This window comes from Opisthocomus hoazin, chromosome 7 (assembly GCF_030867145.1).
Source record: "Opisthocomus hoazin isolate bOpiHoa1 chromosome 7, bOpiHoa1.hap1, whole genome shotgun sequence".
Taxonomy (NCBI): Eukaryota; Metazoa; Chordata; class Aves; order Opisthocomiformes; family Opisthocomidae; genus Opisthocomus; species Opisthocomus hoazin.
In genome coordinates, this window is record NC_134420.1 from 13,418,465 (window position 1) to 13,444,700 (window position 26,236).

Below are 26,236 nucleotides of genomic sequence, written 5' to 3' on the forward strand. Positions count from 1 at the left end.
GAAAAATTGTGATTGGGAATGCTGGAAATGTGGGAACCAATTTGTAAGATGAAGTGATATACTGAGATGTTTTACTTTATAGGATTCCTCTTTTACAAATTATTTCCTTCTAGTGTGCCAAATAATTCCCTTTGAGACAGAACTTTCAAACAGAACAGTAAAATCTATGGGGATAAAGATTTCTACTGCCAAACACCCACTCCTTTTTGTCATATTCTTTGCTTCCTCCTCCTGAAATCCTTTGCACCAATATTCTTATCTAACCCGATTTGGTCTTGTATAATCTGCATGACAGGTCCTTCTCACACCACCAGGCAGCATCCGCTTACCGAAACAGGTCCTTCTACTGTGGTCTGAATGGAAGCAGGGTGGAAAAAAATCACACAGATCTCCCTGTTTTAAAAACAAGTCTATTATGAATACACACCTAATGGCTAAGAAGCATATAATCACCTCAGCTTCTCTTTAAATACTAAGCAATCTAGGTCAGTCTGGCTTAGCTATTCAGTAAGTATGCTTTCCTTTATAGGTTTAGCTAGCACAACATGGAAGCACAACCTTTGACTTGGGAGTTCTGCAAGAGTAATGGGTAAGATACCAGTAAGATATAATTTTAAAAATACTGCAGCTTTTCCTGTCTGAGCTAGTTATGAATGCCTTGCCGCAAACCAACTAGCATGAAAAGAGGAAAGAATACTCACATTTGTACAGTGGTCAGAAAATGTCCAGGGAAATGAGAAGTAGTAAGAACTGAAGTTATTTCTTTGCTAAGTCAAAGCCACTGTTCCAGCCACCATTTCCAGAAACTATTAGCAATGAAATTTAAGAAGAAAAAAAAACAAACCTTGAACGTTCATGTCAAATGATACATCTTTAATTTCTAAAAGGTGGTAAGTACTAAGAAACTGATCTAGTTGACAGGCAATTAATCCTCCTTGCATAGTACATTTATCTCCATGGGATATCAAGAATTACAACACTTCAGGAAAACTGGCACCTAAGTGAGAAAGCAGCTTCAGTCCTACATAAAAATTGCAGACAACCTCAACGTTTCCAAGTTTTACTTTGTAATGGATCCAGAGAATAGTCTTTGCTTTGTCCATATCTATCCCACAGTGTTGTATTCTTACACTGCACTTTTGAGTTGGCCATATGTATGAAAAACATAAAAGGCTGCAACCCACACTGATACAGTAATTCACAATAAATTATCTTCATTCTATTAAAACTTGGCCTTTTTGAGATCAAATACCTTAAGGTCCGTAGTTATGGACTTTATTCTTTATGTAAAACGTGTACCTCACAATACTTACAAAATGATTACTTGATTAACACTTCATCCAGAAGATGTTTAATCCTTCCCTTGAGAAGGTAAAAGGTGAGAGGCTTCAGTTTCAGAAGTGCTCTTGACACTCATCTAAAATAAGCACTGAATCTTACATGAAGCCAAAAAAAATTTAACTTGCTTAACAAGCTTACTAACAAGACAAGAGTAAATACACTTTTTCATATAAAAAAAGTTTAAAGTTACATTTTACTGTATGTGTCAGACATAGCTACAAGGGATTTTTTTCCTTTACAGACTGATACGTGGAAAGAAGCATTGTACTTACATCATCATCAAATAATCACTTTTATCTAGTAACTTGTGTCCTGATTTTCAAAAGCACTGATTATCAGCATATCCTAGGTACTGAATGGTAGTAGCAGGCACTGTTGAAAATAGACTATTGGTACTTATGCTGCAAATGCACCACCTGAAAATATTTCTCTTGAAAACAGGCAGTTTACTTTTTAGTCAAAATTGGTTGACTAATAACTATTTTAAATCATTCTTGTAGTGTTTTAGAATGTTTAAAATAACACTAATTACTTAATACACTATAGTGGATTATGCTCAAAAATTTAAGTTTATGATAAATAAACTTTGGAAAAATTTATACAAGGCCATAAATAAATAATTTTAACTTCAGTCTCATTAAAAAGTAAAACAGTACATCACACAACAATATCATCCTATCTAGACAATACAAACTTACTATATTTTATTGCATAATAATTTGAGAGTAACATCCTAAGTAAAATATGTAAAGAAACAAAATAATTAGATTTACTTCCTTTAATATTGAACAACCAAAGCTTCTCCTTTGTACATAATCCAATTTAAAGATAATATAATTAGCACTTCCAGCATGAACAGTCTGTATTTACAATGAATGAGATGGCGTGAGTAATTTAAAGAGTATTCAAATCTGTATGAAACAACTAAAAATATGAAGATTTACAGTAGGCTCAAAATCCAAGACTTTTCCATTTATGGAATGCAATTTAAAAGGCTTTGTCATCTTTATTACTTGTAAGGGTTCCCGAAATGATGATTTTTAATAGTATTTTAAACATTTTAAATCTTCACTAATGCCTTAATTATTTGTACACAACATTAAAAATTAATTCCAATACTTCTATTTAATTTTTCACTTGCTTGTAGACCAGTCTGAAATATGATGAAAGGACAACAAGGAAATTTACTATATAATCCTAATTCCATATTCCTCAATGTACAATGGTTGGAAATAGATGATGTCAGTCCATTCCAAGGGTTATGTACACAAAACTTACAAAATGTTCTTTGCTCTTGCATAAAATGTGTACACAGTATCAATGAGTTGGGAACTTCAAAGTTTTTTTATGAGCTGCTGCTGGCATGGACCTTTGTGGATTGAAAACAAAATACCGTTCACTCTATTGTTCTGGTAGCAGTTTTAGAAGTTAATCATCAATCCCTGGCGTTTCACCCTGTTGTATTCTGGAGGCTATTCTAATGGCTTCTTCCAGAGACTGTTGTTCTCCAAGCTGAAACAAATGCATTTAAACATAAATAAATCCAAAATTTTACATATGGATATAAATTTGTGAAAAAAAATTAAATATGAAACCAAAGATCTAGATATGGATCAATACTTTAGCACAAATAAGCGTGATCACTATTGTCACACCTCTTCTGGGTAATATATACTAGCAGCTATCTAATCAGCATGACAATTAAGATAGCTTCTGATAGCAGATTAAACTGAGTTTCCATGTATGTACTGAATAAATTTTCTTCAGAGAATGCTGCATGGTAAACACATTTCATGACACAAAATAGATGATATTTCAACTTGGCAGATACAACAAAGCTAATATAAGGCTTTCAAAAGACATGGTGGCTGTTGAATTACATTTCAACACTGGTAAATCAAACATTTATCTTAAAACTCTTGCAGAAAGTCAGCTCTTTGGAACAGCATATAACATTAATATAGATAAAAAAGCATAATTACTGCAGAATCATGACTATAAAAAAGCAGTCATGATGATACTGTTCGATTCTACAGTAGTTTAGAGAGGAAATTATCTTGTAATTGCAACTACAAGGACATCAATGTATCTGGGACTGTCAGAAGCAACAACAACAAACCCTGAATAAAGACAGTAGGACACATTTTTGGGGAACAATCCCAGTTTTATAATATGTACACCATGCATGTACATCCAGTGATGGGAACACTGAAGACAACCTCAACCTAAAAAAAAAAAAATGTACAGCTGGCCATTACCTATTGACTCACGAGAAAGATGTATGACAGTGTGAAAAGTAGAACCAGATTATTTGACAGATGGATAGACCTGACCGGACAGTTCTAAATATTGCTTGTAACTTTTTACAGTCACTGGATATCACATTCTGGAACTACTTAAATTAAAAAGAGCTCTGTTACCACCTCCTCGGGACTTCAACCTGGCTATCAGGTTACTGGCTTTAGCAGTATTTAGAAACAAAATGGATTCATTTATTAGTACGAAAGTACAAAAGAGAAACAATCAAGAACACAGGAATAATGAAAAATATTTTAATTTTGGATTCTCTCTCTTCTATTTGTATTCTATATTTTAATTAATACAAAGATACTTCACCAAAAGCTTCACTACTGGTAACAAGAGGGGCATGTGCAAGGAGCGTCTATGTTTTCCTTTCATTCAAAGGCCACATTACTGAGGGTGCAAGTTACTTTTTCCCCCCCCTTCTCTTCCTCTCATGCAAACAACTGCCTTCTGACATAGCTTCTCCTATATGCAGCCTTGATTACTGCCAACTTAGCTCAAAAGACAGGAGTTTAGAATTCAGAGCTTTGACTTTTATTGCTTTTCAATCAGCACCTTTTGCTAAATGTAAAACAGCAAGCTCTCACTTCCACGTGAACATACTAACACAGTTCCTTTCAACCTGAGCTCTTAAGAGAGTAGTGTGCATACATACGCTTAGACTGCAGCATTAATCCCAAGACTCAAATGCTCAAAGGTTTTGATCTCATATTAGTTTCAGCAAATATGAACAGTCTGAGGGAACTAGACTTAAGTTACTGTTACTTCCACATGCAAAGTGTATGTTAACCCCTGGAAATGAAATTTGTGAGTGTATTTTCTGCATTTCTTCTTCTATTTGAAGCTATTTCCAAGAACCTTCCAAGAATACATATTAACTTACACTGCTTAATACAGATTTGTTTAGAAAATCTTTTGAGCATCTCCTCTCTGCATAGGCACACTGGTGTTCTTTTATATTGGTATTTGTCAGAGCTAAGGCCCATCATGCAAACCATACTCCAAGACAGTTGCATACACTCGACTGCCTTTGAAATTCATAGGGTGTATCACATCCATGAAAATCATCCTTCTCCTAACTGTATACTCTTTCAGGATGTCTGGTTCCTGAGATTCTCCATGTTATCTAGAGTAAAATGTGTGCCTGTGGTGATATCCTGACAACAACAGGATCCAACCCACAAAGTGTTGAGTCCCAATTCCACAGTGCATTTGAATACAAAAGTAGCTTCATTACATTCCCACTGGACTTCTTATTTATGCACAGTTACGCACAGAATCAAGAGGGCTATAATGTGGACCAAAAGCATTAGGCATTTTGCAGGATTGATATTACTATGCAACTCAAGATTTAAACTAATTCAACTCCTTTTATTTTACTTTGAGTTTAAAATTGGCTTCTGTCATTGGAGTGGCAATTTCCCTAAGATCCTTCAATCATTTATTTGACCCTTGACTGCAATGTCATTTAAAGACATTAATTTTTAAAATACTAGATCTTTCAGATTTAAAATTTCCAAAAGCTTTTATTAACTACCATCATATCATATGCAACAAAAATAATATATGCACATACTTATGTTAAGGTTTGAGGTGGCATACTGGCCATTGTTTGCCCTAGAAGTTTTGTTCGACCTTCCAGTCAAGCCAAGCTTCCCTCTGAATAAACTATTCACAAAAATGCTCGTCTAGGTTTTGTTTTCAGCTACTTTCTAGATAAAAAGCTTAATTTGTGCTTGGTTTACACCTTCTTTTAAATTAGCACAATTTAAATTAAACTCTTTCATACGCAGAAACTACTCTTTTATTACAGTGTCTGGACAATGTGACGAACTATCTACAGAGACTGCTGCTTGTACCGTGCTGGTTTGACACATGAACAAAAGGTTACTATTTCCAGAGATTTTTGTTTATTGATCTTTCTACGTAACTGTTTATGCTTTTTCACTATTACCATTTCAAGGTTGAAATACCATAAATTCAGTAATTTTATCTGTGTGAGTTCACAGCAATTTACCCTTGAGGAACTCTCAAGCCTTGAGGCTTTGTATGTTTCAGCTTTATATGTAATGGTGAAGGATGAATTCCACTAAAAACCTGTGACTCCATGAATGATTCATTTGACCTGAAGTTTGGATTTCCCCTAACTTCTCCCTTTTTCGGAAGTTCTACAAGTAGATTTGGAAAATCAAGTGCTTATTATTCCTCTTCCTAACTCTATATATTATTTAAAATATGAGATCATATGGTTATGGACTATTTTTTCAGGGGAGGCAAGCTTTGTTACGTGACTGGGAGCTTCTAGCTTTAGAAGAAACACTCCAAAAAACATTTATCACCATCTTACCTGTACTGCAATTTGTGTTCCATTGGATGTAGCCAACAATGTAACAGGTCTAGTTTCTGTAGTCACTAAATGGTGGCCATGTTGCTGATGTCCCATTTCTGATGAGGCACTATGAAATGCTGCTAAGTCTTGAGCCACGATAGCAACCTTCAAGACCAAAGGAAGAGAATCAACTAGATCACAGATGTTATTGTTACTGACCTCATACAACCGTTACTCTTCAAAGTTAGTTAATTTCAAAGCTGTGATTATTCATGGGCATAAATTTATTGTGCAGAAGATACATTTTTAAAGAAAGGTTGCCATCAATGTTCTCACAGTTATCTATTAGCGCTTGAAATATAAATATCCTCAGAACAGCAAAGAAGTTCAATAAATGTGCCTATAAAAGCCTGTGATTATTTCTACATACACAGCATGGTGATTAATAATTATCTTCATTTTCATGTGGCACATTTTTAGAACAGTAGAATGTATTTTAACTTAAAGATTAAAAATTATATGAATGCATTTCTACTAAAAAAATTAGTTATTGTATTTGTATATTAAAAACAAAATCGCAAATATATACTTACACAAATGTTTCCTATCTGCCAAATGAATTACAGTCCCATAATGTTAAGTGGTGAAGTTACAGTTCATACTAGATTTTACTCTTACCTCTGCCACTCATTTGCTGTGTGACTTTGGGGAAAATACTTAGCATTTCTAGGTCTTATTTTACATTCACCTACATGAATCACCAGACTGGTACCTCAGAATTTTTTCTTGGTGCCCAGTTATTGTTTTTAAAACATTCTGCCATATGTTGATGTAAACCACTGGAGTAGAACCCATCTTACTCTTATGAGGGGAATGGTATGGCCAGGTGTTTCAAATTGCGTTACTTAAATAAATCTATGTGAATGACAATTGTCACAGCTTAGGTGCCTATTTTATATCATCTTATAAAGGAACATTACACATGCACACAGGATAATATCTTACCTGCTGTCCTTCGGTGCCTTCTGCAGTAACCATTGCTACGGAATGTGTTCCTGCAGAAGAGATGACAGCGTCGTGGGCAGGGACTGTGATGGTGGTGCCATCTTGTGTTACCATAGTGATAGTATTGCCAATGGCCTGCATATCCGCCTGGGATATGTTGACCTGAAACACAAAATAATTCCTGAAGTAAAAAAAAGAAGGTTTGATTGCTGCTCAGGTCATACCCGAGTCTCAGCTTTTGGCAACATGTTTTTTAAGTAAGGTTTGAAAGAAATGATTATACGCATTTGAAGTGTAACAGCATTTATCAAACAAATTCCTGCTAGTTGGTTCAGCAGGAATAATCCTGCTAGTTCAATTTCTTCATTTGAAATAAAGTGTGTAGCAATCCAGAACAAAAAGGCAACTTGTTCATAATAGCAGGAAAAAATATTTTAAGCCATGTTCACAACTAATATACTGGCCAAAAGATCTAGTAGCTGTTATTCCACTTCCTGACCGGCATGCTCATACATTCCTTCAGAAACGCCGTCAATCTTTGGCCAACTCCCTGTCTTGGACAAAGCACCCTCATTGCATTAATCTTACTGACTGGGATCTAATATTCCATGACCTTTCAGATGCACTTACCTACTTACAAAAATAAAATTATGGCTCTCATTAATAAGAAAAAGGATGCATACTTGCCCCAGAGTCTACAACTCCATGTTAATCAGATCATATCCCACATAACTGCATGATAGATTATCTATGTATGTGTCTTACACAACAGACAACGTGACTCAAGGTAGTATCACCTGACATACTTTCATTTTAATGGAAATACTAGAGAGGCCTATAAGGGCTTAGAATTTAAGCCACGAATAAACAATTCCTAAAAAAATAAATTATATAAATTACTGATGTCTCCAGTATAAATGCGTTAGGGCATCAGATACATGGTTTGATGTCCTATTTACAAGGTAGTAAAACATCCCAGAACTGAAGTCAAGCTGAAGGATAATTTAAATAAATGCAAGAACTCCATGTCAAGGTTTCTGCAGGCCTTCATTTTAGAGCGTAAAAATGCCAGTTACTTAGCATTGCTGCAATGTTCAAGGCTGGCAACCTAACAGCCCCCCTTAATATTTAATTTCCAATTTGAATTTAGAAGAGATCTTTCACATGCTACTGGCATTTCAGCTACCCTTCCAGGTGATATATAAACTTCTCCACATATGCCTTTGATATACTGCCACAGATAAACAAAAGAGTTGTGGTGAAATGCCCTCCCAATGAAATTTCAGATGGAATCTTTAAAAAATATATCCACAGGAATTTTCAAGTGGAAGTAGTATCAAAGCACTCCTTATCCTCTTGTTTATGTTAGAAATGGTAAGAACTACACACTACCAAACAGCTTGTAAAGCAGGCACACACCTGGACTAGAAAGATTTCCCACCACCACCCCCCAAAAGGGTGTGCAGACAAGACAACACTGAAGATGACCATCACATACTAATAGAAGAATCAGGGAATTCCGAGAAACCTCAGAAACTAAGCTTTATATATAACAATTGTTAAAATAGCCCATGCCTACTTTAAAAGTGACAAAGATAACAAGGATAGCCAAAAAATCTAGCTGTGCATTAAAATGTTTCAGATGTCAGAAGATATGGTTTAATTTAGGTACTCCAGAGGAGGCCCAATCCTAAACATATCTTGACCCAGCTCCAAAGAAGCTTCTTTCCTTAAGAAACCCATGTACGTGTATATCAAGAATCCTAACTGATTTTAGAAAGCACATGGAGTATTTGCAAACACCTGCCTCAATTCTCAACATATTTTTGTCAGCTCTTTAACACTGCAGTTACTTACATGTTGGGTTCCATCCTGGGATATTAATGCTACTTGTTGACCTAATCCTGACTGAGTAACTGTAGCAACCTGTGCAGAAATTACATCTTCTCCCTCTACACCTGTCACATAGGTTATCTGGGAGCCTTTGAGAACATCTTCACCTTGACCTATTTGATAGAAAGAAGGCAAGAGGGTAGTTTACATACTCTAAGTGCTGCCAAGAAAGCAAATGACAAGGACTGAGTGCCAGCCTGGTTTGAAGGTTTTAAACACTCCAATGGAAAAATTTTAGGGAAAGATGAGAAAAATAAAAGAAGGAAAAATACCAAAAGCAAGTCAGAATGTCTGTTGTTTTGGGAACACGGGGTATAATCTTTTAGCAATGAGTTTTCACACACATAACTACACATAAAGAAAAGATACATTTAGTTTCTAAGCAAATAATAGTGACAAACATTGCTTATTCATTCATTAAATGTAACCTCTCCATACAAACACAACTGGCAGCTTTTAAAAAGAGTTAGAAATTAACAAAAATACAGAAGAGCACAGTGATGCCTTTGTGTGAAGACTTAAGTAAGTTCATTATCTTAATAAATGTTTAATCCCAGCAAACGAATCTTATCATTCCCTTAAAAGAAGGAATTGGACTACAGCAAATCTGCTTGAGGCATTCAGTGCAGTTTCCCACATACACGTACGCAGAACAACTTTTCTGACCAAAACAGTTTGCACATGTATTTCCTTTATTCAGTCACATCTAAAAATCACAATTTGACAAGTGATATTTGTTCTATCACAGTACTTCCTTCAGTCTGATCTTTTATAGTCATAGGATTCAATACTCATGACACCATTAAAAACATATTCTAAGGAGTACTACAGCACATGACCTTACTTTCATCTTTGCCTCTAGGATAGTTTACAGAAAATACTATTAACCACAGCAAAAACAGCACACTATCAGGGTGCTGCAAGACAGATTTTCCTTTTCTCAAGGCATGCCTGTACTCCTGCACAAAAGACTCTGACCAACCATTGTGTGAGACATATTCTTACAAAAATCCCCAAGAAAAATCCAGTAGGTTGCAAACATAAGTATTTTAGACTCACAGGTCCCTTCCCACATTCATGTTTATAGCAAGTTTGCTGGGACTGCAGCTCAAATTTCTCTCCTATTCTCAGGACTGCTACAAATGAGTTTATGATCTGGTGAATTACTCTCTCAGTTTCTGTTTACAAGTTGCCTACCACACTAACAAGTCCTACAAAGAAGTTAAATAACTTTATTAAGTACTTGAGATTTTTATCTGTTTTTATTTCCTTGGTTATAAAAAAAACAGCAAAATATTATCCTGCCCATTTTTTTTTTTTTACAACGAGATTCAAAGACTGAAACTCTAACCTGGAGGTGGCTCAAAAAAAGCCTCTTGTTCTTCTTCAATGGGCTCTGTGTCATTGTGTGCTGTCCGCTTGTGCATAGCAAGTGTAGAAATCTGCTTGTATGTTTTCCCACAGTGATTACAGTTATACGGTTTGGAATGAGTATGTACAACATGATGTTTGTATAAACTGGAATACTCTGTAAAACGTTTATCACAACCAGGAACTGTACAGACATAGGGCTTCTCCCCTGTATGGAAAAACAAAAGGGATAAAGAGAACTTAATCCAGGATGGACAGAAAAAATTGTCAACAAATGTTATTCAGTGACACACCTTTATTATAAAATCATAGAATGCTTTGAGTTGGAAGGGACCTTTAAAAGGTCATTAGCCCAACCCCCCTGCAGTGCCCAGGGTCATCTTTAACTAGATCACATTGCTCAGAGCCCTGTCCAACCTGACCTTGAATGTTTCCAGGGACAGAGCCCCCATTACCTCTCCGGGCAACCCATTCCAGTGTTTCACCACCTTCATGGTAAAAAATTCCTTCCTTATATCCAGTCTAAATCTACCCTCCTGTAGTTTAAAACCATTATTCCTTGTCCTGTCACAACAGGCCTTGCTAAAAAGATTGTCCCCCTCTTTCCTATAGCCCCCCTTTAAGTACTGAAAGGCTCCTATAAGGTCTCCCTGCAGTCTTCTCTTCTTCAGGCTGAACAGCCCCAGCTCTCTCAGCCTGTCCTCATAGGAGAGGTGTTCCAGCTCTCAGATCATTTTTGTGGCCCTCCTGTGGACTCGCTCCAACAGTTCCATGTCCTTCCTGTGCTAAGGGCTCCAGAGCTAGATGCAGGACTCCAGGTGGGATCTCACCAGAGCGGAGTAGAAGGGCAGAATCCCCTCCCTCGACCCGCTGGCCACGCTTCTCCTGATGCAGCCCAGGATACAGTTGGCCTTCTGGGCTGCACGCGCACATTGGTGGCTCATGTCAAGCTTTTCAACCACCAGTGCCCCCAAGCCCTGCTTGGCAAGACTGCTCTCAATCCCCTCATCCCCTAGGCTGTATGGATATCAGGGGTTGCCCCGACCCATATGCAGGACCTTGCACTTAGCCTTGTTAAACCTTATGAGGTTCACACAGGCCCACTTCTTGAGCTTGTCCTGGTCCTTATGGATGGCATCCCGTCCTTCTGGTGTGTCAGCTGCACCACTCAGCTTGGTGTCATCTGCAAGCTTGCTGAGGGTGAACTCAATCTCACTGCTGAAGTCACTGATGAAAATGTTAAACAGCACCAGTCCCATACATACCCCCGAGGGACACCACTCATCACCAGCGTCCATTTGGACATCAAGCCATTGAGCACTACCCTCAGGCTGCAACCATCCAACCAATTCCTTATCCACCGAACAGTCCACCCATCAAATCTGTATCTCCCCAATTTAAGGAGAAGGATGTTGTGAGGGACTATGTTAAAGGCTTTACAGAAGTTCAGACAGATCACATCCATAGCTCTTCCCTTGTCCGCTGATCTAGTCACACCATCTTAGAAGGCCACTAGGTTGGTCAGGCAGGACTTGCCCTTCGTGAAGCCATGCTGGCTGTCTCGAATCACCTCCCTGTCCTCCATGTGCCTTGGAACAGCTTCTAGGAGGATATGTCACATGATCTGCCCAGGCACAGAGGTGAGGCTGACATGTCAGCTGTTTGTCATTACCGACTGTACTTCAATTTCAAAAGCAACAGTGAAGCTCAAGCTCAGAGTCTATCAATATAGCCTCTCACTGTTTTTGTTTGGTTTTGGTTTTTTTGTTGTTTTGGTTTTTTTTGTTTTTTTTTTTTTAAACTACTGCCAATGAAAGTTGGGCCCTTTTTTCTCCCTATCATTCCATCTAAAACATCCTATTGATGAAGACAGAAGGATACAGGCTGAAAGCTGCAATGTCAATTTAGCATCATATTTAGAATTTTGTTCTTTTATTACTGGAAGCCCCATACTTTTCCTCAATGATCAGGTATGTTGACACACTAGTACAATTTCACTTACTTTTGAGTCTTTAAGCTCTGAAGAAATCTATAGGAAGCATATGTTTAAACAATTATAGTTCATATGAAAACACCTTTCATTGAGAAGTCAATGAAACAAATGTCCAAATTACATAATAAACTAAAAAGATTACCTGAGATACAAAATGTACCTCTATGAAACTTGTCTGTGCTTCTATAAAATATATAAGGTTACCAAGATGATATAGCTATCACTTGCTTTTACATTTCAGAACTTTAAAATTTGTGCCAGTTATTTCTGCTGACTAACCCTGCCAATCAAGTTGGATAAGTATTTTCACCTCCGTCTATAAAAAGAAAGTTTTGACCACTGCTCCAGCAGCAAGGAAAATACAGCTGGGATGAAAAGGTGACTCACAACAGTGAGCCAAATTCAAGCTCAGACTTGCATCTTACTGTTATTTATTTAAGAGCTCACAATGGAGGCAAGTCCCAAAACCATATTAAGGATTTAGCCGCCCAGTGCTCACTGAAGACAAGGTTTTGCATTCGTTTTAAGAAACTTTGTATCCAAACCAAAGTTATTCTGTCTTGACGGCAAGGCAGAAAACCTAACTGCTTAACTATTCTCAGCTAAGGGGAGACAAGGCCCAAACAAAAGTACCAAGCCAGGTCATATAAGCATGACTATACCCAATTACAATGCACCAAAACAGTGTTCACAAGGAGAATGAGACAGCCTCTCCAAGCAGATTCCACTTCAAAATACAAAACATTGCTCATATACCTGTGTGTATTCTCACATGATTCTTATAATTAGTTGCACTGGCAAAAGCTCTCCCACATCCTGGCTCTGTACAGTAATAAGGCCTTTCGCCTGTATGTGTCCTGATGTGAACCTTTCTAATATTAGATGTTGTGAATGACCTGCCACATCCTTCAAATGGACACTTAAAGGGCCTTTCACCTGAAAAAAAAAAAAAAGGTACAAGTGCAAAAGTTATAAAAGAACAAAAATCTGAAGTTACACTTAGACTGAATGTAGGAATCTAAAGCTACTTAATTCTCTCTTTGAGATCCTCAGTCAGAAATACCATGAACATGCCACTGTGGAGTGTTTTACTGTTTAACCAAAACTGGCAAAATTCAGGAAAATCATAAAATCTGTTAGCTAAGTTATGAAGCATTTAGATTGTACTTTATAATGTATAAAACACTCTCAGCTGCTTTGATTAGCTTCCACATTGTCCATATTCTAACTTGTATTTTACACCCTCCCCCAATTCATACATACATTATCCAAAACAAGTGTACCACACCATTTGTACATTTGTCAATTGTAATTCATAAAATAAAAAAAATACCTTCATGATTTAGCATATAACCAAGATACAAATACATTAGTAAAACTCATTATAGAAAGCTCTTAACCTTACATGAGAAGAACCAACTTTTTAGAGACTGCCCTGAAACCCTGAAAGTTTCAACTCCCAAAACCAAGGCAATCACAAATACAGCTTCTTTTTAAAATAAGTCTAGTCATGTAATATAAATTTAAGCACAATAACTTACATCATTGCACCAAACATTTCACCACAAACACTACATAAGGCCAAACCCTGTCTAATACTCCAATACCCTGACCCTTCAAATCAATCAAACCACAACGAGGGGGAGAGTGAAGACGGTTAAGTTTGGAGAAGTCTGAGCCACCTGACATTGTAATTGCACACTTCCTAGAGCTAAGTACATTCCACCCACTGTACTGCTTACCAAGGAGAAGAATCTGAGAGCAAGAGAGGGCAAATTACCACCACAGATACAACAGTAAGTATTTAAAGACAGAAATAAAAAACAAAGTCCTGATAGAGACATTAATACCAGCAAAGTAGTTAGCTCCTTGGCAGAGAAAACTGTAATTCACTCCTTAGGGCAGCTGTTTTGGGAAGGTTTTTCAGCTTCATGCCAAGGCAGTGCGCGTCTATCAAGTGTACATGCCGCAGTGTTGTTACCGTGGCTCCCTAATCCTTGCCTCAGCACCGACCTCAAATCATGCCCGAAAGGAACACAGTTGCAAAGTCAACCCCGCCCAACAACAGACCCTGCCTTAGAAACCAAACCACATTGCTCTTAAAGAATGCCTACAAGAATGTCATCCGACCGGTTGGTGAAGCCAGCCTTTAAGTTTCTGATGTACTTGTTAGAAAAGCGACCTGTTTCCAGGTGACTGAGATTTCTACCACTGGAAGTACAAAGCAAGTCAGAAGCCTTCAAGCTCTACCCCACAGCAGCTATGAGGAACCATCCACACCAGCTTTTCTCATACTAGAAGGGTATGTCTAGGGAAGTCATGGAGGAACCCAAGGCAAGCATTTGATGGCAAGAGAAAGTGAGACTGGACTGCCACTGAAAGAGAGGGAAAAAATCACTTTTGTCTGAAACAGGCAGAAGATTAAGAAAATGCTAACACCACTCTACATGATAAAGAAACAAAAAGATTTCAGAGCCACTGGAGAGTGTGGGCAGAGCCCAGACTTGCCTCCTTCGGGTGCACTGTTGCAGCTTGCATAGGGTATGAGCATACGCTACTCTATCCATCTGCACGAAGGACTTGGTGCAATTTTCTTCTCATTCTTTGGCTTCCTGCAACTACTCATAAATCTGAAAAAAGACACCTGAACTCCAGTCCCTGGACTGCTGGGAGTCTGTGACTGTACTATTAATATTGTTCAAATGCGTAAATGGTTACATAGGGCTGGCTGAAGTCTTTTGTCTTAACTACTATATTAAAGTGATTAAGTTACCACACAACTTCTATAGCTGTAAAGAAGCAACGAGAACAGTCTACAGCTAATCAAGTTGTCCATACTACAGAAATGTTTCAGTTCGTGGTCTGTACTTGATGTAGTACATAACGTCAAACAGTTCTCTTCTAGAACTGAAAACAGATGACACTTTTACGTCTTCATCCTGATGACCAATTTAACATCAAGATAGCACTAATCCCAACAGACTGTCTTTGAATATGGAAGTTCAGGAAAGCAGAATTATCTCAATGTAATCTTGAGTTTTTATCATTTTCATTGCGTGCTTTTATTCCCCCCTCTGCATTGTTCTTTTCAACCTGAGAAAAATCTTTTGTTCTTTTTTACTCTCTAAGATTCAGAAAGTTCAGTGGGAAAACTTGTCAGTGTTCTAGCAGGCAAGTAAATATACTTAGTGGAATAGGTTAGTAAGTGATAGATTATTCTTCCCACATTTAAGGGGTGGGTTGCTTTTTTTCCAGAGATCTCCGGAGCAAAGAAGACATTGTGCAAACTTCTTTAGAAAGTGTGTGCACCCATAGAGTTTTGTGGAGTGTATGCTGTCTAGAAATTATTTGTGTTTTGGCTTTCAAACAAATCTTCTTTTAAGCAAAACGTAAGGTTTTATTTTTTATGCTATGATATTTTTGTTCATTTTTCTGCTGCAAGAAGAGAAGGGTAATCAGGATAACAACAAGCTCAGAACTATCAACCTTCAAGAAGCTGGCATGCAAGTTATGTTAAAGCACCAAAGTTTAAGAACACTGATGCCATTTCTAAAAGGTGAGCCACATCGAGCAAGAGCTCCTTGTTCTGTTACAGATGCAAACAAAACTGTAAAGGCACCAGGTGACTCAGTGAAAACTTAAGTGATGCACTGGTAAAAGTTAGTGCATTTGCAATAGCAATGTGAATACTTAAGCACTTTTTCCAAGAAAAGCATGCTGGATTTATAGTAAATGCTTACCATGCTGAAATGCTGTTGAGCTCATTGGGCTTCAGAAAGAGAATATACAGAGGCTGATTTCATAAGTATAAAGTCACAGAATGATCAAAGAGAAAAAACAATCCACCTAAGTGAATTAACAAGAAAAATAATGGGTGATAATAGTACCTGTGTGGGTTCTGATATGTTTCTGCAGATCTCCTGAAGTCTTGAAGGATTTAGTGCAATTTTCTTCTGTACACCGATAAGGCTTTTCACCAGTATGTGTTCGGACATGACTTTTTAACCCATACCCTGAAGATCAGAAAGGATGTTATAATAGTATAAGCACAAAATTAGGATACTCATAAACCATCACTATCAAAAGCTGTGCTTGCCATTGCAATCAGGAAGCTGCCCGATGAGTAAAAGTTGCTCTTTCACTCTTCACAAGCTCTTCACTCTACCATACAGAGCAGCAGAACTCTAGATACAGTTTAGAAATTCGTTCATCCTTTATTTATGAAGAGAGTACACTTCCATAATGCTTCTCCTTCCCTTCAAAAGAATAAACTGTAGTGATTATAATTAGCTCATACAAAAATTAGTCCGTTAATGACATCAGCAATAAAAGCTCTACTGCTATCCAGGCTCTAAGTTATTCCAATTATTTTAAACCACATTATTAACATCATCATATACATAGGTGCCTACTGATAGCAGTCATGGGCACTCATTCCCTTTAACATTACTTCTAGAAACTCATCCTCATCAAAAACTGTACCAGTCTAAAGCAAGCTTTGGATCAGGCCCTCTGTAAATTATTTTGCAAAGAGCATTTTACCAAGATTTTCCTTTCTGCACTTCCCTAAAAAGATCATGGCTAGAACACTCTGAAACAGTAATTTCAGAAAATGACCTTGAGTTTTACTTGTGTCCACAAGGGATCTATGTATTTCTACAAAATAAAGTAACAGACTGTAAGATGACAACACACCTGCTTTAGTTTCACGTGTTCACACTACATCCCTAAACCACCTGAAATTCCTTTTTTTCATGTTTTTAACACAAAGCATGTCTACCAAGCTGAGCATTAATTCATTCTTACATATAAAACAAACTCAATTTCATAACCCAACCCAGGAGAGTTCTTAGTATTTAAACAAAGAACGTTCAGTACTTAAAATGCACTTCATCAAAGGCAAGCACTGCTGAACTACAGAGGTACAAAGGCTCTGGCCAAAAATATGGTATTAATAGATAAACAGCTGTTTATAGCCATACATCAGTCTGTTGCAATGGAAGAGAATATTTCATTATGTAGTTTTGAAATCCCTTTACAAACACTACGCAATTAAACTTAGATGCAGCCTTTAAAGTGTGGTTGTTTCCCTTTTGAGCTTTCTCATCAGTATTTCTTTTGCTTGCTTCTATTCAAAGAACCAGTATTAAATGTATTAGATTAGATGAAGTTATTTTAAAAACACTTTTTTTTAAAATTAAGCATAACTTTTCTAAGCATCACACTAATTTACATTCAAAGTAAAAGAACAAATTTTAAGGCAGTTTTGCTCTTTCATTTTCTTCCATGTTTCATTCTTCATAATTGCATTTTGCATGATGAAGTTAATTCTAGGAGACAGCATTAATGAACAGGTCTGCACGAAATGTAGAGTTCACTTCATGAGAAATGTCATTCTTTGATACAAATTCAGTAAAGAACACTTAAAACAGCATCTTACATCACAGTTCTTTTCAAATTTGTAACATAAGATCAGGTATTTACCTCTAGCAACAGGTTCAGCTTCTTATTATCAGCTCTCATTTAACTTATACTGTCAGTTTCTTAAGAAAGGCCTGTTTTTGCAGCATTCAATCTGACTCCAGCATGACACTTTCAAGTGTTTCACCTCATTACTCTTTCAGGAACATAAGAGTTAAATCCTCTGTCCTTTTAGATGCTACGCTAGCTGAAATTACGAATGTTTTGTTGGGTACTTTTCCCATAGTTCTCCCAACAAAGTTCTTAGCAGTTTAAAAAAGGCAATATTAAAAGCTTATTTTATACAGAGACAAACACTAAAAAGCAGGAGGAGCTAGCCTACAAAAGATTACCTGTTGCAAAAGCTTTGCCACATCCAGGATGTTCACACTGATATGGTCTGTCTCCTGTGTGTGACCTTTCATGCACCTGTCAAAACATCCAATACACTGACTTAATGAAATGTTGTATCCGATAACTTCACAGAAACAGTTTGTTCTCAAATACAATATATTTTATTTCTCTTCCTGGTATCCACATTCAAGTGTCACCTTTTCAAATCAGTGATAAAAAAATAATGAAATACAGTAACATTTTTTTCCCTAAAACTTAAGATGTCTCTTTCCAAGGTCTAACCTGATCCGTTCATTCAGTTTTTCAAAAAACATTTCTGTAAATACACTCAGAGTTGCCATCATGCAACTACATTAAAGACAGTATGCAGACATGCCTCAGAGCCCATTCTCTATCTGATTTTTGACTCCACTTCTAATGATCCTCTTATACTGCATGAAACCTCTACAGCAAGGACACCATTTTAACACATGATCCATAGTCAATTACTCACTGACTCCAGAGTGTTTTGTCAGAGACAAGGCAGCACTGCAAGGAGTTTACCTCATTGGCAACTGATTACGTCAGCCTAAACTGGAATGTGAACAGCTCTACACCCTTACTGTTTCAGCAATTCCTTTACTTAATTCAAAAAAAGGAAGAGAATTAAGGAGTTGCCACCTGTAAAGAAAAGGTGTTCCAGTTTTGTCGGTTTGAATGTTGATTGTTTTGAAGAGTTAGACTTTCTACTATGATTCAGAAATTGGAATTTTTACGTGATCCTGCATACACGTAAAGTAAATAAAGAGAACAATAAATTTCAGAATTTCTGTGAAACTGCTGGTAGAAACTATCTCAACAATAGATATCTTACATGCTGGCAATATAGGAACCTAACATGATTCCACACCTGCATCTATCCAGAACACTAAGCAAAATCAGCTGAGCACCTGGGACAACTAATTATTGTAGTATCAATCCAATAAACATTTGACAAAACAGCAACATTGCAACTGGCTCTCTGTTAATTTCTGTTACTTTTAACCACCGTAAAAAAGAAAATCCTGCCTGCAAAGTAACAATCCTCATTTTACCTTAAGATGGTGAGCTGTTGTGTACAGTTTTCCACAGCCATCATAATCACAGCGAAAAGCTTTCTCTCCACTCTGCTGAGATTTTGCAGTCACTCTTGTTCCATGTCCTTGCAAGACAATCTTAAGTCGAAAAAAAAAGTCATTAAAAAAAACACAATGGATCAGAAAGGTCACACACTTTATTTTGCTATCAAATCAGAACTGATTCTGACAAGTTTCTTTTGCCTCTCTTTGCTATACCACGTATTTCTTAGTCCTCAATAAACTAAAAATAAATAACTAAAAAGCATAAGTTCTGATAAAAGGAAAGAGAGAAACTGCAAAACTTATTTACTTGTAGCTAGCAAATTTAAGTGCATGCATTAATTAGCCAAGTAACAACAAAGACAGAGTAATTTAAAATATAAGCCCAGCTAGTACACTGAAGAGGCTTAGACTGCATCTAATGCACTGGATCAGTTTCTCAGGGAGATTAGCCATAGATCAGACCACCTTCAAAGATAAGTTGATGCAAAGGCCAAACAGTAGTTAAATGCACTTAAAATGAGAGTGTTTTGAAAATGAAGGAAAGCATTTTGTACTTTGTCTGTGACGCATGTGTTTTCATAAAACTAGCAAGCAATTTGAGCTAGGTTCTACTCTTCTTTCTGGCATGACACAACAGAAAAATATGCAGAATAGCTTAGTAATGAAACTTTAACCCCTTTTAGCGGCTTCTTCATACACTAAATCACAAGAAACATTCATACAGACTGAAGAAAGAGGCAGAAGCTCAAACATAAAAATTGTGATACAATTGTATGCAAAGTAATTGAGACTATTTTAAAAGGTCTATCCCTTCTTTTAAACCCCCTACCATTCTTATGGATCCAATTCCATTCTGAATTGTCAGGGGAACAGTTCACAGAATGGATGAAGTGGGCAAGCACATCTGGAAATCTTCTAGTCTAATAACCCCTGCTCAAATCAGGGTCAGCTGCACCAGGTTTCCCACAGCAGTATCCAGATGGATTCTGAATATCTCTTAAGGACTGAGACTCCTGAAGGCTGCCCCCAGCCTTCACATTCCCAACTAATTCTTCTTTGTAAGTATGAGGTCCAGCAAAGTGTCTCACCTTGCCAGCTGCTCAATAACCTGCTTTAGGTTGCCAGTTGCCACCCCTGAACTTCAGAAACCTCCTGGATTTCACGTGCCCTGTTGCAATGCTCTTCCAGCAGATACCAGGGTCATCAAAATTCCTCATGAGGACCTTCGCCTATGAACATGAGGCTTCTTCCAGCTGTCTGAAAAAGGCATCTACCTCTTCCTCATCGGGCACTCTGTAGCAGACAGCCACCACAACACCACCCACATTGGTCTGCCAGCTAATTCTGACCCACTGGCTCATCACCCACACGAAAGCAGCGCCCTATGCAGTCCTGCTGTTCTCTCACACAAAGGGCAGCTCCCCCTCCTCACCTGGCCTTATTAAAGAGCCTGTATCCATCCATTAGAGCACTCCAATCATCTTAACTATCCCACCACATCTCCCTCATCCCAACGAGACTGTAGCACTGAAACTGCGCACAGATCTCTAATTCATCATTCAGATAGTTTGGAAACTTGACTGAGAACAACTTTTCTATGGATTCTTCAGGGAGGATCCCCTCTGTTACCTTCAGACTGTTCTGAAGACTAAAGATGCAAAGTTGAATACAAAGTTTTTAACCAACTGAAATGTACACCACCACCACCACTTCAGAAAAGCTTCTCTGGAACCATGGGGAAAAAAACACCTCATGAATCAAGAAACCCATTACTAACACCATTGTTTAACCTACAATATCTTGAATCACTGAAGTTACTTTAATACATTAAGAATCATGAAGACTATGCTTGGTTGAGCACCTGCACTTAGGCATTTTTTTTTATTTGTTTTTTTCTATCAGTAAACCTGCTAGTAGTTATCTGTTGTTTCGGCATATAAAAATATATATAGTTGTCAAGATCTACTATAAATCTGAAGTACGCCAAAGTTTAAAAGAAAATTAAAACAGTTCTATGATCAATGTGCTATTTGTAAAATCTGTAAGGAAATAACGAGACATAATTTTACCAATATTGATACAAAGCAGGGTGAGAGTTAATAAAACCTAACACTTAGGAAAATAATCAGCTGAACATCACGACCATTTCTTTGTTCAAACAGCTGTTTGCAGAAATATATGTTTCTTCACATTAGTTGGTATGACTTGAGGATTATTAAGAATTCCGTTAGTTATTATCATTCAACAAGGACAGATACAGTTCTTAGAAGATAATGCAATCTGAAGAAACTAAAAAATTTCAGATGTTAGGAGGCACAAAATCAGAAGAACATAGCAAATAAAGCACCTTTATAATAATGTGAAACTTCCTGAGGGCAACTGTGTCCTTCAAAATACTTTTAAATAGACAAAATAAAAAACCGTCCAATTAAAAAAAAATCACAAATACATCCTAAGTTTAGACAAGTAACAAAGGTAATTAAGATTTCTCATATTGTACACATACAAACTTCAGTCCTATGATTCTGCTTTTATTATGAACAGATGGATATGATCGGTTTGAAAGGAAATACTGCGTGATAGCCATGTGGTCACACGTAGTCTTTTGTTTTGACATGCAGAAATCACAAAGAAGTTTTATGCTTGTTTGGTGAAACACCTAACCACATACAAGTTTGAATGACTGCTTAGCAGCATGACATCCGTTCTGTTCTTGTGCTACCTGTAGACTTAAGAAGTTTATAAATGTACACTTATTTAATACTATATCTAAATATGAGACTATTTTGTCCCCAGTAATACATTATTTCAGAATGAGTTACAAATAGGTATCTTTATCTCCTTACATCAAGATATAATCATGAGTAAGATTTTCATAGATCATCGACAGCTTTGGGACGCTTCAGTTGGCCAACTGGAGTCACCTTATAGGTGTCAGAATTTGAGACTAAACCTCAATACCTTTTGAAATATCAGATTTTTTTTGTTTGGAGAATATAATGCTCCGTAAAATTGGCACATTTCCACATGATGCCTATGTTGCCACACATGTATAGGATAAAGCAATCTCCAGATTCACCTTCATTTGTTTTAGGGCTGTAGCCGAAATCACTATGCAACTGCTTACTGGTTACAGGTCACTTTGCTTAATAGCTTCTTACTTCTAGGTAAAAACCAGTCAAGATCTTTCTTGAATGTTGCCTTTTGCTGGAGTTATATCCCTATTCCAACCTATGAGTGTGCAAAACCTCTACATTTCTTGATTTCATTTTATGGAATATATTCCAATACCATAAATAATGCATGTATTAGCTATTCTATCCTTTCACAGTCATGCCACACAGGCAATAGTAGAGTATCTGCAGCTTTAAATAATGTGGGACCTAGCTTTTAAAAACATTAAAAACAGAGAATTTTGAGGTTACTGACAGAGGTGAGCCTACAATTCTTCCTTTCATGGGTACTGTACTATATATACCTTGGAAGATATTTTTCCTCCTTTTCTAATACATTACCTCTTAAATTAACCACAAGGAAAAACAGGGCTTCTCTGACCAAACCTTTCTCAATTGAATGACTTTTCCATTTTTCATTTTGCCATCTGAACATGTGAGGGTATAGGGGTTTTGTTACTATTTTTGCTGTCGGTCATAATTCTCTGAAGGACAGAAAACATTTTGCTTTGTCTTTTCCTTTAATAAAGTATGTTATGATGACAAATAACACTCTCCTTACATAACTGTACAAATCCCAGTTAAAAAAAAGCTTAAGACTTAATAACTTGTACCTGTATTTTCCATTGCCCTTTGAAGTTTTAAGTTAATCTTTTCAACATGAAAAATTTCATATCCAAAAGATTTTTATACTTCTACATACTAACAACATGAATACAGAAAAAGAAATGAAAGTATTTTTCTGCTTCTTTAAGCATTCACTACGAGCAACACCCTACCTGCAAAGCCTGCAACCAAAGTCAGGGACTCTAAGAGGGCAAATGGAATCAAAGTCACCCCCCAAAGAGAGAAGAGTTCCAGGCATATGCCTAAATGTCTCTCTTGAGAGGAAAATAATTCATTAATTGTGTCAGTATTCCTTCTGCCTTAAGGAATATAAAAAGTCAGTTCATTCTCTGGAAAAGAATTTCTGAAATACTTATGCCCTTACTAATGAAATACTGTGGTCAGCTTGAAAAATCTTAGAAATCCAACATAATTTTGAATTACATATTAATAGAAGACCCCCAGAAAGTATTAAAAGATCTTTTTTAAATCCTATGAAAGGATTTTGTACAAAGTGAGAAATATGACTTATCTGTATAGGTTTGAGATCTAGAATTCCTGAAGGGCAGCAGCAGACCCTAGATCATGGCTATGCAGGACTACCTATCATGTACGCTGCTGGGCAGAAAAGACCAAAAAAAAAAAAAAAAAAGATATACTTAATTATTTTGTGCTGGGCTACATACCTGCATTTTTTTATCTTGTTCATTTTCACCTATCATTCCTGTGCCACTAACACTGTCATTTCCATCAATAGACACCTGAAAAATGAAGTTGGAAAATGAAATGAAGGGAAAAATATTTACAGGTTATTTTTATTCGCCTGAAAAACAGAGCGTTACAGACAGTTCCTGAGGGCTTATTTTATAGCTCTCTAGCTCCCTCTTGAAACATGGTCATCCTACAGTACATTAGCTTACAGTAAAATCACCACTTGTAGCACCTGCATTATAGAATATGTGAGCATCTCAAAATTGTCTTAAAACAAGGTAGGAAAGACTGCAAGAACCAAGTATGTTAACAGACTGACAAATGTATTAAATTAATAAATTTAACAATACTGAGTTCTGACCAAAAAAAAGAGAAAATGTATACTTTTTTTATAATAGGGATCTATCTCACTCCCTGTTAAGCAGAATTTACTTGTTTCGAACAGCACAACTCGTCTGCAATCAAAATACTGAAGACAATGTGTTACACCTCAATTTGATATAGTCAAGATTACAACAGCTAAGCAAAGACTCATGTATTGCTCCATAGGTTTATTTTCAAAAACAGTCTACAGGAAGAAAAAAGTATTGCTGCTTCCTAAGGAGCTTATAAAAATATCTGAAAGAGTACTAGATGCTAACTTGAAATTTTTATTTAATTAAAGATATAATTGCCCAGTTAAAAACAAACAAAAAACTCTCTCACATATATCAACTCAAAGAACAGTGTCTTATTAATTACTGTAGAAAGAACGAATTTAAAGTATACTTTATGTAGTTTCCCCATTCCTTAATTGCATCTGTATTCAGCACAGGCATTCACAATACTCTCTGCATCCACTACACTCAAGTCTGAGACTGATGCACCTAAATCTAGTCTAAATGATTTTATTCTCCTCTAAAATAGTTTGGCAGGAACCCTACCTCAGCTGGTATGTTTATACCCTTTCACTAAAGAGGTCACTGCAGGCTCCTGAGAATGTTAATGGTTGCGTGAAGTATCTTGCTAAAAGCATCAGTTAGCAACACTTGGGAGACTGAAGCTGAACTTGTCCCACAAGAGGTTTTCAGACTGTACTGTCTTTCTAATTAGACAGTGGTGAGCAACATACTTCTGGCAACTTGAAGTTAAAACAGTGACAAGGAAATCACCCAAGCAGAAGCAAGTTTACATTGGAGACTGCAAGAAGGTAATTCTCGGGTGATTTTTTTCAAACGAAATAACAGCAATTTTAGGACCTTCTCCTGCAGAATTTTTGAAAGGAGAGAGAACCTGTGCATAAAGAAGACTTCATCCTGAACTTCCTGTTGGTGGTTGAGAAAGGAACAGCTGACATGAAATTAAAGTTCATCAATGCCACTGGAAAGATATAATCCAAACGGAATGTGCCTGCATGTGTGTAGACACACACAAATCCCAGGAACTGTACTTTTCCAGCAGCTGGGATATCGCAGGAAAACAGCTTATAGAAGGAAAGTATGTGTTGTAACCTCTTCACAATTCCACGTATCTTCTGACTTTATGTTCGCTGAGATCAATGATTTCCTTTTTCCTTGGTTGCTTTGGGAGGATGGTGGCATTGACTTAGCCCAAAATTAAGAGGGCTCTAGTTAAGTTTCTGCATGTGCTCTGCAAGATCTGGGAAAGTAGTACTATGCCCAAAAGAGAAGCAAGGGACAATGAAAAAATGTATGTGTTCCACCACTTCCAGCAAGTTAGCTGTAGTCTTCTTGGATCTCTTTGTACGAACTCTATTATAGAGTTCCTACACTGATCTTGGGCAGCCTACTGACCTTTGCTATTTCTGCCTGTTACGTACAACAGGGGAATAGAGAAGAACCACCACTGTCCAAATCCGCATTCAAAATTTTCTTCACCTTTTTAAGTAGAAAACCTTCAAAGTTAACAAAAAAGCAAGATACCCAATTTTAAACCTTTTTTTTTTCAGTACTGGGAGAATTCTGGAAGGATTCCAAGGAAGATCTTTGAGTTCCTCCTAGACTAAAGGAACAAGCCAAGCATATAGTGATGCATTCCCAGAAATATTCTCCCAACCTCAAAGCAATTTGTGGCTTAGCAACTTCCTGAACTAGGAGTCACATGTTTCTACCCAATAGCCCTGGATACATTTTTCTTCTATGAATTTATCTAAATACTCTTTGAATCCAGGGAAATATGAGCATCCACAATATCCTACAAGTAGGACCATGGCTTAGCTTTGTGCTGTTTCAAAAAGTATTCTTCCCTCGTTTTTCTTGAACCTTTTACTTGAGAGTTTCATCTGATGTTTTCCAGTTCTTAACACCGGTAAAGACAATGACAAGTTGCTACTCTTCTCTGTGCCACTTAAAACTTTATAAAATTCTATCATATACTTACCTCGTGTATTTCATATGTTTGGTCATCATTATTGCCCCTTCCTGTACCTTTTTCAATGTTCCTATACCAGCTGCTATGAAAAGTATACACTGCCTCACTATGAAGCATACATGGACATGGAGTAGAATCACAAAACCACATTTCTCCTTTTAAGAGAAAGACAGGGGTGTGACAATTGAGCTGTTATTTGCTTTTGTATGTAAAACAGGTGCAATAC

General features: G+C 37.0%; 1 protein-coding gene across 4 annotated transcripts in view; it reads right to left on the reverse strand.

Moving 5' to 3' along the window:
* Positions 1-803: 803 nt before the first annotated feature.
* The window catches only part of ZNF143 (zinc finger protein 143), a 43,596-nt gene continuing 18,163 nt past the window's right edge, over positions 804-26,236 (reverse strand). For 3 of the 4 annotated variants that reach the window (XM_075425990.1, XM_075425991.1, XM_075425992.1), the window contains 10 exons: positions 23,616-23,690; positions 19,124-19,243; positions 18,050-18,125; positions 16,124-16,249; positions 12,993-13,172; positions 10,224-10,451; positions 8,837-8,985; positions 6,980-7,141; positions 5,993-6,139; positions 804-2,853 (listed from right to left, as the gene is read on the reverse strand). In XM_075425990.1, coding sequence (XP_075282105.1) covers positions 2,770-2,853; positions 5,993-6,139; positions 6,980-7,141; positions 8,837-8,985; positions 10,224-10,451; positions 12,993-13,172; positions 16,124-16,249; positions 18,050-18,125; positions 19,124-19,243; positions 23,616-23,690 — 1,347 coding nt within the window. In that variant the 3' untranslated portion in view covers positions 804-2,769. The remainder of the gene's footprint in view (positions 2,854-5,992; positions 6,140-6,979; positions 7,142-8,836; positions 8,986-10,223; positions 10,452-12,992; positions 13,173-16,123; positions 16,250-18,049; positions 18,126-19,123; positions 19,244-23,615; positions 23,691-26,236) is intronic. The other variant, XM_075425993.1, reaches the window with a different exon arrangement.